The sequence below is a fragment of the Phyllostomus hastatus genome, unplaced genomic scaffold (assembly GCF_019186645.2).
Source record: "Phyllostomus hastatus isolate PE091 unplaced genomic scaffold, TTU_PhHast_1.1 phas_scaffold_182, whole genome shotgun sequence".
In the NCBI taxonomy this organism is placed as follows: domain Eukaryota; kingdom Metazoa; phylum Chordata; class Mammalia; order Chiroptera; family Phyllostomidae; genus Phyllostomus; species Phyllostomus hastatus.
Window position 1 is genome coordinate 14,780,638 of NW_025334013.1, and position 15,511 is coordinate 14,796,148.

The 15,511-nt window shown below is 59.5% G+C and overlaps 1 protein-coding gene across 1 annotated transcript in view; it reads right to left on the reverse strand.

The window, feature by feature from the left end:
* Positions 1-15,511, reverse strand: part of MYOM3 (myomesin 3) — a 48,942-nt gene that overhangs the window by 25,759 nt on the left and 7,672 nt on the right. Inside the window, exons 6-15 of the mRNA XM_045859745.1 lie at positions 13,404-13,499; positions 11,722-11,810; positions 9,994-10,038; positions 9,393-9,533; positions 7,721-7,882; positions 7,036-7,177; positions 5,693-5,892; positions 4,905-4,958; positions 4,386-4,513; positions 1,774-1,957 (exon numbers count right to left, since the gene is read on the reverse strand). Of these exons, the coding sequence (XP_045715701.1) occupies positions 1,774-1,957; positions 4,386-4,513; positions 4,905-4,958; positions 5,693-5,892; positions 7,036-7,177; positions 7,721-7,882; positions 9,393-9,533; positions 9,994-10,038; positions 11,722-11,810; positions 13,404-13,499 (1,241 nt within the window). The remainder of the gene's footprint in view (positions 1-1,773; positions 1,958-4,385; positions 4,514-4,904; positions 4,959-5,692; positions 5,893-7,035; positions 7,178-7,720; positions 7,883-9,392; positions 9,534-9,993; positions 10,039-11,721; positions 11,811-13,403; positions 13,500-15,511) is intronic.

A 15,511-nucleotide genomic window follows, 5' to 3' on the forward strand; every position in this document is an offset into this window, starting at 1 on the left:
GGATGAATAGGGGATGGGTGGATGGATGGATGAATAGGGGATGGGTGGATGGATGGATGAATAGGGGATGGGTGGATGAATGGATGAATAGGGGATGGATGGATGGATGGATGAATAGGGGATGGGTGGATGGATGGATGGATGGCAGGTTCAGGAGCTTCCTTCTCTTTCTACCTCTCAAACTCCTTATATATCTTTTGGTGGCTCCCAATCTTCTTCCAACCTCTACTCCTTGCTTGCTAATCTCTTGACTTGCTGTATTTTTCTCTCCTCTCATCTTAAGGGTCCATCCATTCCCACATCTCAAATGCTCACCTCTCTGCAGGTGACTCCCAGGCTTTAACTCCAGCCCTGCCCTCACCCCTGAGTGCTAGAGCTCATCTTCCATTTTCCCCAGACACCTTTCCTTGTGTTCTGCTGGTGCTTCCAAGTCAACAGGAAAAGGCTGAACCCAGCATCCGTCCAACATAAATCCAGTGTTTATCGAGTGCCTACTCTGAGCCAGGTTCTGCCTTAGCACAGGGGATGCACTGAGAAACAGACTCGAGGTCCTGGGCACAGGAAGGTCCTGCCAGCCACTTCCACCTCTCAGGTTGAAGACAGTGAGGCTGTGGGTACAGACTGGGTGGAGGGGAGAGGCTGGGAGGAGGCCACTCAGGGACCCACGTTCCTGAGACCTGATTCCAACCAAGGACAAGAACTTGAGTGGAGGGTATCCATGGTATTGAGTAGTCCTCAGACATTAAAATCATGACTTCAAGGAGAATTTCGTGACCTGAGGAAATGTTTGTGGTGTAATGTTAATTTTGAAAAGTGGAATGCAAAGCCCTACACAGGCGTGTGGCCAAAAGACCAGAAACCCAGGTATCCAGATGCTGGGTATGGGGCGGGGTGGGGGGGGTGCTTCCCTCTCTCTCTTTCTCAGTTTCTCCTTTCATTCCTCCCTTCATTTCTTTCTTCCTTCTTCTCTCACTCTTTCGCATTGTGTGTGGGGGTATTTTCCCATTTTAACATACTTTAATTTACAAGGAAATACATTTCTCTTTCCTCCCCTCTTCTTCCATACCCCCTCTCCCACCTTTTCCTCTCCTTTCCTTTTTCGAATGGAGCTGGAACCTTGCCCTAAGTCTGGCTTGAGGTCCAGAGACAGCCCGCATCTGATCACAAGGCACTCACTGGCCAGGCCCCAAATCAAGCCTCAGTGTTAACTGGGCCAGAATTAAAGAAAAACATCACTTGCCCACCAACCCACTCATACTTGCTATGAATATATACTCATTTGGCAGGTGTTTGGTGCCCTGGAATGACCTGCCCAGGCCTGTGCTGTGCTGAAGGTGAGAACTATCCTACCAGGTGAGCTAGGGCTCGGGATGGGACAGCTTAGCCCCCACCATGGGGGAGCAGGAGGCCTGCTCAGGAGGCGGGAGTGGGTGCTGCTTGGAGACCTTTGGAACTGAGGGACCAGTTGGCCACACTCAGCACCTATGCTGGACCCAGCTAGACTGTGCAAGCTGTGAAACGTTGTTCTGGAAATTTAAAAAAAAGTCTGTACTTCCACGAGCCTCCCCTGCCCAGGGAAATGGGATTTCTGACGTCCTGGCGCTGCACGGGCCTGAGATCACGTTGCTTCTCAGCTTCATGGCAGGCAGAAGTGGGCAGGGACAGGGAGACGGGCTCGGCCCTGCCCCTGCAGCCCTGGGGTCCCGAGCTCTGCAGGCTGACCGCCGCCAGGGCTGGCCTGCCCTGCCGCCATCCTCTGCACCTCACAGGTACCTGGCTTCCCCCTCAAGGTGATGGGCTCGCTGGGCTCTGAGGGGTCGCTCATGCCATACTGGTTCATTGCTCGCACTCTGAAGACATACGACTTCCCTTTCTCCAGATCCAAAAGGGCGAACCTCGGGGATTTCACAGGAGTTTCTGTGCTGATGGCCTCCCAGGTGCCACTACCGATGACCGACTGTGACAAAGGAGAGAAAGTGGCGTCGGTTCAGCAGTTGCCTGAGCCTGGGCCTGTGTGACCACTTCCCACGTGCTCTCTAACTTTCATCCCGGCCACGGCTGCCCCCGAACACCTGAGCTCTGGATCCACCTGCCTCCCCACCATCGCTACCTGGATGCCTACCGGGCATCCCACATTCAGCATGGCCAGGACTTGACCCTGGAGCTCGCCCTCATGCCGAAGCGGCCCTGTGGAGTTAGTGACACCCGCCCTTCCACTTGCTCAGGCCGAAACCTTAGGAGCGATCCTGGACTCTTCCTCTTTCCCACAGGCCCTGAATATGCTCCATCCACAAATCCAGTTGGCGCTACTTTCAGAATGTATCCAGAACCCAAGTACGACTTGCCACCCGCATGTCCCCTGCCATCACCTCGATCCGGGCCACCACTGTCTCTCATCTGAGTTACTTTAATAGTCTCCTGACAGGTCTGCCTGTTTCTACCTTTAACTCCCTCAGCCTTTCTTTCTTCCTCCAAATGATAGTCTGAGGGATCTTTTTACAGCAAAAGGCAGATCGTGTCCTGGGCTGCTCAGAACCCTCCCTTAGCGCGGAAGTGAGGCTGGCTCCTCCTCTCCTTTAGGCCTTGATTCAGAACTCGCCGTCGTCTGGGGGAGGCCGCCCCAGCCCTTCCAGTTGGAATGCCAGCAGCCCCTCCCCTCCACACTTTAAATCCCTTCCCTGAGCTGCGTCTTTCTCCTAAGTGCTACGATTAACTGATATGCTAAGGGTGTGACTCATTTATCTTGTGTATCATTGGTCCCCACCCCCTACTCGAATGTCAGCTCCAGAGACAGGGATTTCTGTCTGGACCCAGGGCCAAGAACATGCCAGTACACGCCAGTGGCTCCGTCTGTGTTTGTGGGACCAATACGTGAGTAAATGGAGGTATTCTCATAGTAACCCTGCTGGGCAGGGGTTCATTTCCTCTCTGATGGGGAAGCTCGGGTTCAGGGAGTCTTGGAAACTTGGCAGAAAGTCATGCACCTAATCGCTTGTGGATTTGGTATTTAAACTCAAGTGTGGGCGTAAGGGGCCCCAAAGGTACCCTTAAATTCTGAGGCTCTGGGTAGATACAAGGTGAAGAGCCAAAGGTGATTCGGACTAGCAAGGCACCCGGAGGCCACTTCTGCTGAGTCTGGGTGTGAGACTTAAGCCCTAGAAGCACCAGGGGGTCCTCGGACCCTGCCTCCCCTGTGCTTCCCCCCTCCCGGAAGGCCTATCTGGCTGCCAGTGGCCTAGTGAGCATTACTGAGCACCTACCGTGTGCAGAGTCTGTTCTAAGTCCTATGTGCTTTAATTACTTTGTTCCTCATATTGACCCTAGAAGGCGTGTGCAATTATTATCTCTGTTGTTCAGAAGAAAAAACGGAGGCTCAGGGAGACAAAATAACTCGCCCAAGGCCACATAGCCAGCACGTAGCAGAGATGAAATTTGAACCCAGGCAGCCTGACTGCAAGGTCTTGACCATTACGCTCACAGAACAAACCCTCGGTTACTACAACCTTCCTGCGTCGGGGGAACAGGATCACTGGGAGTGCTCGAAGGGGGGCCCATTCAGACAACTGGAGCCAGAACTTGTTTACTCATCGATTCACTAACCCTGTACTGTCCACCTACCAGGTGCCAGGGTGAAGAGTGTCTCCCTGGGAAGCATCCGCAGGCCCAGGGCTGCTGGCCCCGGGCTGCGTGCTGCATCTTATTCCGCCCTCACAGGGGAGGCTCTCCTGTCTATGCTGCAGGAAACCGAGCGCCAGAGAGTTTGGGAACCGGCTCTCATGGCAGAGTCCGGATGGGAATGATCTTAACGCCACGCTGTCTTTCACTCGGCCTTGCTGCCTCTTGTCCACTGTGAAGTCCACACGGCATATCTGCCCCCTCCCCAGACCCCTGCCCCGACCCTGTTCCCGGTGAGGACCTCGCTCTAAACCCCGCCCCCACGCCCTGTGAGCACCACCTGTCATGACCCCAGCTGACGGGGACCAGCCTAGCTCCCCTCCCATCATGCCTCTGGCCAAGAAGAGGTGCTTGACCTGGTGCGTGGCCTGATGCCAGCCAGACTTGGGGGCCAGGAGAGACCCTGGGAAAAGTGGATCTTACTGTTGTTAGTGTTGTCCGTGTCTCTTAATTTTTCATATTTCCATGAATAGCCTCAAGAACTGGCCTCTCAGAGTGGGAGGTAACCTCGAAAGGTCATTGAATGCATGCCCCTGCTTCTGCATCGTGCCGGCCCAGGGAACGCTCTTCCATGCTCCGAAGGCCTCGTCAGGGGCACGTTGCCTTGCTTGGGGTCTCTCCATGCCCCCTGAACTGGCCCACAACCAGGGTCCCACTGCATGTCCACTTCTCGGGCTAGCCTGAGGCTGGGGGCCTTGGGGTCTCCGTACCTTCTCCAGGGTGTACGTCAGCGGAGCTCGGCCCCGGGGCCTCGGCTCCTCCCAGCCCAGAACCACGTAGGCCTCTCGGATCTCGATGGCGTGGACATGGGTCGGGGGTGAGGGTATGGTCACCGAGTCTAGAATCAGAGTCATCCAGAGGCAGAGATGAGTGGGCCCTCTGAGACCCCCAATCTCAGCCCCTCGTTTCATAGTGGAGGTAACAGGGGCCCAGAGAGGGGCAGGAACTTGTTCCGGGTCACTGAGCAAGGCCAGGCAGAGCTGAGGCCAGAATGCAGACTTCCCGAGGTCCTGCTCTGGACTTGCCACGCCCTCCACGAGGGGCCTAGCAAGACAGGCCACCATCACCTGACAACTCTGGCTCCTCCGACTGTAACCCTCCCCCCTCGCCTGCCCACACCTGTACGTGGACAGCTTCCGTGTCTTTGCCTAATGTTTGTGTACTGGAGTTTCCAGAACCATAAAGCGGCCCAGAGTCTTGGGGCAAAGTGTCAGGAGGTTCACACATACCTTCAAAATCATCCGCGCTGACCACAATCTTGTTTCCCAGACCAAAGGGGATCTCTAGGGTGGAGAATGGAGCAAGTTGGCGAAGGAGTAGCAGTATAGGGTATGTGGGGGCCGGGCCAGGAGGGTCAAGGCAGGACCTGCCCTGTGCTGGGTGCTGATTCCTCCCCCTGTTCCTGGCCTTGGCCTTGCAGCCCCTCATGGCGTGACCTCAGGCAGGCCCCAGCATTCTCAGGGCTCCCAGGTTGGGGCACTGCTGCTGCGGACCTTGAGCGATGCTCTGTCCTCTTGGGACAGATGAGGACAGAGAGGAGAAGTGATATGCTTGGGCTCAGCTTCCCAGGGTGCAGCGGGGCGGGCAGCAGACCTAGGGTTGACTCCTGGGGGCTGAGGGCTGTGTCTTCCTATCTCTCCCTCCCCCCCAGCTGGGGGTTCCTGAGTCAGGGGGCTGTTTTCCTCCTTCTGATTAAGGGCATCTGTAGAAGGTGCTGTGGTCCTCCCTCAGCGCAGCGTCTCCTGTGCACAGGTTTGTGATTCTTCCACAAGACCAGCTCTACCTCCCCGCCCAGGCCAGGGGCTCCCAAGGACGGCAGTGTGCTTCCTCCAACAGACCAGAGGTTCCTGAGGCTGTGTCTCCTCCGTCGGACTAGGGGGTCCTGAGGGCTGGGCTGTGTATCCCCCCTTGGGACAGAGCTTGGGATGGGGGCTGCGCCACCTGTCTCCTGTGCGGTCAGTCCTGAGCACGCCCTGAGTGATGCTCTGGAATGTCCGTTCAGGGCCCTCGGACACACCTGTCTTTCTCCGGGCTTCATCAGGGTCACCCACGACAACCGGCTCTGAGGCCTTGGAGGGGAGGCCGCTGCCTGCCTTGTTGACGGCTCTCACCCGGAACCGATAGCTCCGGCCTTCGACGAGGCCTTGGATCGGGCACCGACAGGTCCCGCCGGGGGCCTCGTGGCAGGGCACCCATTGCCCAGACTCGCCCTGGCACCTGTGCGAGAGACGGCCCGGCGTTAGCCCCTGCCCGTGACTCAGGCCTCCCCGGTCTGAGCCTCCACCGGGGCCCCTTCCCTGTCCCGGGCTGCCCGCCCCGCTGGCCTTGGCTAGTTAAAGTCATGCTCTCCATTTAAAAGCCTGGCTCCAACCTCAGGCCCCAGGAGGTTGGGGGCCATCGTCCCGCTCCCGTGGTGGAACTTTCCACGCCTTTCATGGAGAGTCCTGTGTGCCTGGAGCCGTGCTGGGCCCTTCACACGCATCGTCTCACTTAATCCCAGCAGTCCCTGGAGCCAGGCCTGGTCGCCTGCACCCTACAACCGGGGCCCCGCAGCTCGGGGAGCGAGACGGCTTGCCCAGGATCCTACAGCGCGTGCGGGTGTGGCGGAGTTCGGGTTGCACCAGAGGGCTGTCCACTGCCTGAGGTGGCGTGCGTTCCAGAGTGACCCTCGGAGTCTGGGCTCTCCGAGCCCTCTGGGTGCCACTGTCCTCAGGTCATATCACGGCACACGCGACTGGCGGGAAGGGGCGGTGGTCACGTGTGGGCTCACATCCTGCCTCCACCCCTAATGAGCCGAGTGAGGCATCACCCACGTACCCCGGTTTCCTCATCTGTAGAGTGAGGCACTGCGGAGTCCCCCTGGCCCTTAGATGGGCTCGTTGGGAGGACGCAATGCAATGGGGCGGGGGGCTGCAGGTACACAGTCCTCCAGCCCGTCGGTGACAGGGTTGTGAGCTGCCTCGAGCTTGGACCTCTGAGCTGGCGGCACCCAGGCAGGCGGGGTGACCGGGCCCTCCCCTGCCTGGCGTGCCGCTCCCTCTGGGGTCACAGCTACGGGTGCCTGTCTGTCACTCAGGGAGGAAATGAGCCAACAAATGCACATGTGCTCAGGTTTCGAGCTGAGAGTTTGCCCTTCCCAGCGTCCGCTCCCACTGTACGCATTCCAGAGGGCAGGGCCCGACGCCAGCTGTGGGACTCCAGCCGTCTCGGCAAACACCTCTTATCGCCCTCGAGTGCACAGCGCAGCTGGCCTCCTGCCCGGTTCCGAGGCTGGGCACGGGGCTCCCTCTTTCCTGTGGCCCCACAACCAGGCAGAGGGCTACCTTCCCAGGGATTCTGCCGCTCAAGGGGCTGACTCACAGCTCGACAGAGTAGCCGGTGATGGGGCTGCCCCGAGTGTCACTGGGCGGGGTCCAGGCCAGGATGAGGCTGTCTCTCTTCACATCCAGGCACAGGACATTCAGAGGGGAGCCTGGGGCCCCAGGCTTCTCCGCTGCAGCGTCTGAAACCCAGGGTGGGGATGCGGGCAGGAAGCTTCCTCTGGTCCATGTCCCCTGAGTGACTGCTCCCTCCCACTGCCACCCGGCATCCTCTTCTCGTTAAGCATCCAGGGCATCCAGGGCATTGGAGACCAGGGCCTGAATAATGGCTTCCTCTTTTTAAGCAATGGCATCTGGGGTGGCAGGAGTACCATTAGTCTAGGGGCCTCAGAGCAACGCTCCACTTTGCAGATGGGAAAATGAGTCTCACAGAGAAAAAGTGACATCACCAGTGAGGGGACAAAGCCTGAGGCAGAAATGGGCCAGGGACCAGAATCACCCCAGCACGTGCTCAGCCCTTCCTCCCAGTCTCCACCAAGCCTGAGGCTGTGGGCTGTGTTCTCTGGAGGGTCACAGAAAGCTGCAGGGATCCTTAGAGCGACTGTAACCCAATAGCACATTCACAGTGGGGAAACTGCGGCCCCAAGGGGCAGGGGATTGCTCCAGGTCCCACAGAAAGTCAGGCAAGGGCAGAGCCCCGGTCTCTGGGCTCCAGCCCCCCTCACCTCTCACAAACACATAGGTGCTCTGCTCCCGGGGCCCGGAGGGCGAAGCCACCCGGACTGTGTAGAGCCCCTCGTCCTCCTTGTGGGCGCAGAACACCTTCAGGGACGCCTGGCGGTCTGCGTAGAGGGTCTGCTGGCGATCTGAGGACCTCACCAGCCTCCCTGAGGAGGAGAGGGGTCCAACGTGAGCTCGTGGGCCATCCTGGCCTCACCTGGGAACCTGCAGATGCTCTGGGGTGGGGGAGGGGGTGGGAGGTTGTCTAGGCAGGGCTGGGGCTGGCGTGGCCATGACCTGAGGCTCAGCTGGGGAGTCAGGAATGGGGGTGGTGGCCGCTGAACTCTCCAGCTGGCTTGGGGGGGCGGGGCAGGGGCTGTGTTGAGGCAGGGCCCAGGGAAGGGGCTGGGAGCTCGACCAGGGGACTGAGGATTCAGGGAAACCGTTGGGTGGCTCAGCAAGCAGCTGGAGGTTTGTGAGGAAGTGGAAACAAGGGGCGGGGCCCTGCGCCAGGGTTAGGGGCTCTGTGGGCGGGCTGGGACTGGCTGAAGGGGCTGGGGTCCCAGAAAGGGTGTGGGAGCTCAGTGAGGGGGTGGTGAACTGAATGGGGGGAGTGAGGGCTTGTTGACGGGGCTCAGAAAAGGGTGGGGCTCATCGAGACAACTGGGGCGTCAGCGAGGAGCAGGGAGACGGCTCATTGGGAGGGCTAGTGGCCAGTGAGGAGAGTGGGGACTCAGAGGGTGGGGCCCTAGTGAGAAGAATGGGCCTCAGGGAAGGGGCTCTGGGACCCGGGCAGGGTCTTTCCTCCGAGACCACCACACTGTCAGGCTGTCCTGCTCCTTGTCCCACTTGAGGCCCCTCCCTCCTCTCAGCACCTCTATTCTGGAAGATCTACGGGTCGGGAAAACGTCCAGACTTGCTACTGCAGCTGTTCCTCGGGGCTCCTCCTGGCGCCTCCCCGCACCTCCGCCCCCGTCTGGCAGGTGCGGCCTCCCTGGGCTCAGAGCTGCGGGAGCTGGGGGCGGGGGCTGTTCTCCTCGTCCTTTGGCTGCTGTCCTGGTCACGGATGGGGCAGGAAGGAGGCCCAGCCGTCCTTCTCCCCCTGGCTGGGACGCCTCTTCCTGCCTTATCTGACCAGGCTTCTCCAGCCTCGCCTGTGACACGCCCGGGGGCTTCCAGCTCTCGGGTGGTAATTATTTCCCGGCACCCACACCTTGAGTGGGAAAAGCCCTGTGCCGCTGTCACAACCTGCCCCGACACGACACTCCTCGTGCCGCCCTGCCTCCCGGCCGCGGCCGCAGCCTCTGTTCCCGTGATGGCTCGGGGCGCCTTACTCGCTCTCTGGGCCCCGACGAGGGTCCTATCGGTGTGAAGGGCTGCGACAGCGCCTGGGCCTGGCAGGTTTTCAGCAGGCAGCAGCCGTGACTGTGCTTCGGCTTCCCCCCTCCTCCCAGACCAGGAGCCCCTTGTGGAGCTCACGCACCTCCGAGCCTCTCCCTCCCTAGCACCCCTGCTGCCTCTTCAGCACCCACAACCCAGCTCGTGCTACCTGGGGGAGGGGCATCACTGAGTTTCTCTGTCCCCCGGGGGTCCCAGGGCTGGGGGTGGAGCCAGGGCTCTAGTCCTCCCTTCCTCCTCTGCCTCCGAAGGCTGGGGACCAGGCCTGGGGGTCCTCACCGTCTCGGAACCACTGAATGTTCTGCTCGGCGTCTAATACGTCTTCAGAAAACAAGCAGGTCAGGGAGAAGGGTTCCTTCTCCCGGGCAAAGACCGGTTTCAGTACCGATGCGAAGTCCGCGCTGGGGCCGAACATCAGTCCTGGGTGGGAAGAGACATTCAGGCTTCTGAGGCCTGCAGGCCAGCCTGCGCCTTGGGTGGGAGCAAGGACCCTTCTGGGGTATCTTCACTCCTCGGGGTCAGGAGTCCCAGTTCCTGGAGTGGTCTTACCAAGGAGAGGGGCCTGGTCCTGGGGGTGGGGGTGGGGGTGGGGAAGAGGTTTATCTCTGTGGGACCAGATGAGCCGAAATAGTAACCACCCAGAGTCACATCCATGTGTCTTTGCCTTTTTCACTCAGTTTCGGCCACCGGACAACTTAGCAGCTGCCTTGGGGCCCCCCGGGAACCAGTCTGCAGACGTTAGCAGCTCCGGGGCAGCCCCACGTGGACATTCTTGGTGGGCCATGGATGGCTAGATGCAAAGGGGGGCTATGGGGGGGCCCGATGAGAAGTCCCAGACACCCTCCCCCCGAAGGCCCGTCCCTCCCCCCAGGCTCCTTACTCTTGAAGATCTCTGAGTCGAAGCCAGCCTCCTTCCCCAGGTAAGCTGAAAATCCAGAGCACACGGCGCTTGAGAAGGTCCAGACCCACGTTCCTGCTAGACCTTTGGGCGGCGTGGCCCGTGGGTGTGGGTGTGAGTCCTGCTCTGTGAGTTGCTCCCCTTGGGCTTTGGGGAAGCTCCTTCACTCCTCTGCGCCCCAGTTCCTACCTCGGTAAAACGGGGGCCCTGACTCCTACCCGGAGGCGGTGGGGCTCTGAACAACTGAATTCACAGGAGCAGAGCCCTCGCTCGGCCAGAGCCTGACACAGTCGGTGCTCAGTAAACGGGGGTTTCCTTCCTCCGCCCAGCTCACCGCCAGGGTCACACAGTCTTCAGAGAGGCAGAGCCCGGTCGGGCTGGGGTTCCTGGGGGGGGCGGTCAGGGGAAGGGGCAGCGCCAAGGGAGCCGTCTGGGGGCGTAAGGGTGAAGTCCAAGGAGACGCTGGCACAGAACACCAGAGAAGAGCACGGATGCTTTTGTTCACATAGCAAGTGCCACGTGCCTCTTGTTAAATGGTTTAATCTCACAATAGGCCTGTCTGTTGGTGCCTTTGTAGTCCTCTCATAAGGATGAGCAGACCGAGGTATCATCACCTAACTAGCCTGAAGCCACCGTGTGACATTGGTCCCTGGAAGGAGGCCTGGGAGGCTGTTCAAGGTCACACAAAGTCGGTGGAAGACTCAGCATTAGAATGCAGAGCTCCAGCCTCCCAGCCCAAGGCCCCCCACTGGGGCCACCACAGAGGCCACGGAGATGAGAGCGGGGCGGGGTAGTGGTGGCAGCGAGTGGGCGGTGTTGGTGAGAACCTGGCTGGGGTCTGGGGGCCGATGGATTCAAAGCTGCTGGGCTTGATGAGGGGCCAAGATCTGCAGGAAGTGAGGGGAAGGGTGGGCCGACCGAGGGGACAGGGCCCTGATGCCTGACCTTGGGCTTGACTCTGGGCACATGCTGTTTCTTTCTCAGGGTCGCTGAGGTCATTGTCCCGGGCCCGGAGGTGTGGCCTCCTGGACTGTGCTCTGTTCTGGTCACGGGGTCGGGGAGGGAGACTCTAATAGAGCTGCACCTGGCCTATTCCACTTAATTTAATCTACACGGGAGTCTGGGGGAGGCGGTAAGAGTTCCCTTGGCAGACGAAGAGGCTGCGACGAGAAGCCGCCTGCCCTGGCTTGCACAGCCCCTGGGCAGCAGAGCCAGCCCAAGAGCTGGGGCCTGCCTAACTCCTGAGCATCTCCCCAGCCTTGCGCTGTGATTGCCGATGCCCTTGGGGTAACCTTCAGAGGTACGACTGGGAAATAGCATCAGAACCCAAATGGGGCAGTGGGGGTCAAGAGGGGAGTTCGTAGGGCTCGGCTTTTGCCCGAGAGGACCCCTCAGGGGGACTGGCAGGGCCAGACCACCCTCCCAGAGGACCTGAGCTGGATCGGGACCCCAGCCCGACCCGACAGGACTGGCACACTCCTCGGAGACGGCTGTGCAGGTGGTGCAGCCCGAGGCAGAGACTCCCACTTGCTTCAAAGGCCCCGGGGAAGGGAACGTCTCCGTGGCTGCCCTGGTCGCCTGGTCCCAGGCCAAATTACCCCTGCGCCAGGGCCCTTCCTCCATCTGGCCACAGACTCCCGTCCTGCTCATCCTGGGTGTGCTGTGGACCGGCCCAGTCTGTCGGGGACGGGACGGGGCGGGAGGACTTACTGCGGACGAGGACTTTGGCGTAGGAGGAGGCCTGGCCAAAAGCGTTCTTCACCTTCACCGTGTAGGTGGCTGAGTCCTCCCTGGTGCATCTGGAAGGAGAGAGGGAGAAGGCCCCTCAAGACCATTGGGCTCCACGGGGAACCCAAGTCCTCATCTGGGGGTGGGGAGGGCGGGGATTAACGGGAGGGTCTCAGCGGGGAGACTTCAGGCCCTGGCTCGGGCTCCCCTTCTGAAAAGCTGTTGCCTTCCGGTTGACCCCACCCCTCTCCATGCCTCAGTGCCCACCTCCGGAAAACTGGGGTGCACCATCAGCCTAACCCACCTCAGGGGAGGGTACTTTGAAAGCAGGGTTGTTATTACTGAGTGTAGAATTAGAGAGGTTAAGCGCCCTGCCCAGAGTCACACAGCAACCAGAATTCAGCCCAGCTCTGAGGTGGCAAGCCCTCTCCGAGGCATGGCCTCCTTCCTGCCCCATCAGCACCTCCGGGACAGAAGCCTGGAGCAGGCGCAGGGCACGGGCTTGCTGGAGACACGCTGCCAGTCTGCGCCAGAGCTGGGCCAGACGCCCGGGTTTTCTCAGTCTCAGGCCCAGGTCTCCCCACCACCCAGGCCGCACCTGTCCTGTTTCCAGTGACCTTAGTGACGGAGACAGTACTTGGCAGGCTGTGGCGCACCTGGCTCCCATCAGCAAGCAGAGAGGCCCCTCGGTGCCCCCTCTCATACCCCGGCTGCTCAGGACAGGGGTCCCTCTTGTTTTAAGGGTCAGTCCCACCTGCTCTGCAAGCACTTCCTCCCCCACCCCCCAGACCTGCGTGCCTTCCCCAACGGCACAGCCCACGGGACCCCTCCCTCTGTAGCATTGCGTGCGTGGTCAGATGCTTACGTGCACGTATCCCTACATTGCTTCCGGAGGGCAGGGTCAATGTCCTGAGCATATTTGTGTCTCTAAAGCCCGAGCTGGCTGAAGGGGAGGGTTTGGCGTACGGGGAAGAACCCAGATGGAGAGAACTCGCTCCAACCCAGGCCCTGCCCTGTAAAAGCTATGCAGCCCTTGACCTTTCACAGCCCCCGTTTCCTCACCTGCAACAACAACAACACCTCCCTGTGTGGACAGGGGCAGGCATTGCTGGCCGAGCCTGTAGAGCGCCAGCACGGGGCTCGGCACCGGGAGGAACGCAGCCCCTGAGTTACGCATACGTTGGGACTGTGCTTCCCTGCCTCCCTCCCTGTGGGAGGAGGCCTCTTCCTGCAAAACCAAGCTTGAGGCTCGCCATCCCCTGAAAGGCCCGTCTAACTTTCCCTTCCCACTGCTTCCCCTTGCACGTGCGTGTGGATGTGAGTGCATGCACGTGTGTGTGTGTGCATGTGTGTGTAAGGATTTGTTTTTCTCCCCCAGCAAAGAGCTCCCCCAACTTGCCTAGCTCAGCATTCAGTCCTTGCTCCTGGGCTCCGGGTCCACATTTCTCACTGGGGACACACTCCCACGGGGGCATGTGTCACATATCGATTCCCGGGCCCCACTTAATCTGGGTCTCTTGGGGTGAGAGGAGGGTCTTTCTCACATTTTAAACAGCACCCCAGACACTTGGGCAACAGCTCAGAGGAAGGGTTGGGAATCTTTCTCTGGCTTCAGGGGTGCCGGGGCCTGGGGGTCAGCGGTGTCTCGGGGCTCACAGCCTCACCTCCTGATCTCCAGGGTCAGCAGCCCGTAGTTGTTGGTGATTCGGTACTTTCCAACAGGGAAGAGGCGAGGATCGATTCGCGTGTCGTTTTTGTACCTGTGGAGACACGGTGACCTGTGGCAGGCAGTGTGCTTCCGAGCAGGAAGGACTCAGAGCCTCTCGACCTGATTCCGACCTCAGCTCTGCGCTGCATCCTCGCCCGTGTGGCCCAGGGCAGCGCGTTCACCGCTCTGAACCCCGTTTGTTCTCATCTGTGAAATGGGAGTGAGAATAGCACCAACCCTGTAAGGTTGTCGTGCCAATTAAACGTGGTAAGACGTGCAAAGCTTTTCTCCAGCGGCCTGAACACTATAGATGCTCCGGAGTCCATTCCCTTCTGGGAGGCAGAGAAGAGGGAGACTATATTTAGGGGCGGCCGCTCCTCTCCATGTCGGGGGGCCTCCAGGGACCAAGGCCCAGATATTCCCTCCTCTGAGGTGGGTTACCAAGGAGGGTACTCCCATCCCTACCTCCCTGTCGACCCCTCAGGACAGAGGTTCTTTATCCTGGCTCTTGTTAAAATCACCAGAGGAAGCTTTAAAAATCTCCACAGCCAGATTTTAAACACACGTCTTTGGGAGTTTGCATCAGAAACTGCTCATTATTCTCCAACAGGCATTCTTCTCTTATTCTAAAGGAACAGAATGTATCCCCGCGCCACTAAAAGCTTTAGCACTCGGGCTGTGTTCTGCTAGGTGTGGCCACGTGACTGGGTGTGGTCAACAGGAAGTAAGAAAAGCCTCGCGTGGTCCCTTCCACCCCCTTTACGTCATCTTTCCTTCCGTCAGGAGGCGGACTGTGGCCGTGAGCACTGCCATCGCACACGGGGGACCAGGCCTGAGTCCCCGGGTAACCGCCTGTGAGCAGTGCTGCAGCCGCAGCCCGCCCTGTCTGCAAAGACACTTACATGAGAGAAGCATAAATCCTCTTGTTTAAGCCATTGCAAAAGGTCTCCCTGCCCAGGTTGCATTGCAGAATTAAAAATCACAATCTTTGGAGGTGGGACCCGGGCATCAGTACTTTTTAGACTCTCAGGTGATTCCCAAGGCTGGCTGAGCAGATCACCCCTCTGCTCCTGGACACCATTGCTGTTTCCTGTGGCCACTGGAGACCTGTCCTCTCTCCTGTGGGCACCGGACGGTGAGGCAGGCTTGCCTCTTCCATCTTCCACCGTCTGTTGAGGGGGGTCTGGAGCCTGAGGAGTCAGGGCTGGTCAGTGAAAGTCTGTGACTGTTGCATGGCCATAACACCTATCGCTGGGTGACCTCGGGCAAGTCAGTGCCCCTCCCTGGGCCTCTGAGTCCATGAGGCCGGCCGGTGTATGGGCTGTCTGCCCCGGTGGTGGCTGAGGGTGGGGAGGAGGCTCGGCCGAGAGAGGGCACCCTGGCCTCAGTGCGTTGCCTTCCGTGGACCCGGCTCCCCAACCCCATGTCTTGTTTGTCTCCATGGCAACCAAACAGCGCCACGCTCACGCCCCACCACATAAACCCCAGGCTGCTCCCTCTTCTTAAAGAATCCCAGCTAGGTCTTGTATAGGGAAGGCGGTGCCTACACTGAAGGCCCAGTCTCTCCACCTCTCCCAGGCTTGGGGGCCAAGGTCAGGTGCCCCACCCCGCTACCTATCACAAACATTCCAGACACCTCAGCCTGGCCAGCCTCTGCCTTTCCTAGAAAAAGCAGAGATTACGACTCCGGGAATGACCGGGACAGCCAGAGGCCTCCGAGCTCATCTCGCCCTCTCTCTGGGCTTCTCCTGCCGGAACAGTGGGCCCCCTTGGCACGGGCTGTGCTGATGACCCTCCACGGTGGTCCATTGTAAAACAGTAACACACGAGAGAGCTGGGGCTGGAACACACAGCCCAGAGCCTGGCTCAGAGAGGTCCACACAAAAGAGTGAGATTTTTACTATTTGTCTCATTTTCCCTTTCCCGTCCATACTTTGGTGTTAGGTTTTAATTTTTAAGTCTGCTTGGCCCAGGAGACTGATTCTGACCTCAGAAAGGATCGTGTCCAGGGTCTACTTCAGGAGCAGGGACACGGCAAGATGTGGGCCTTGCCCACCCTGCCCT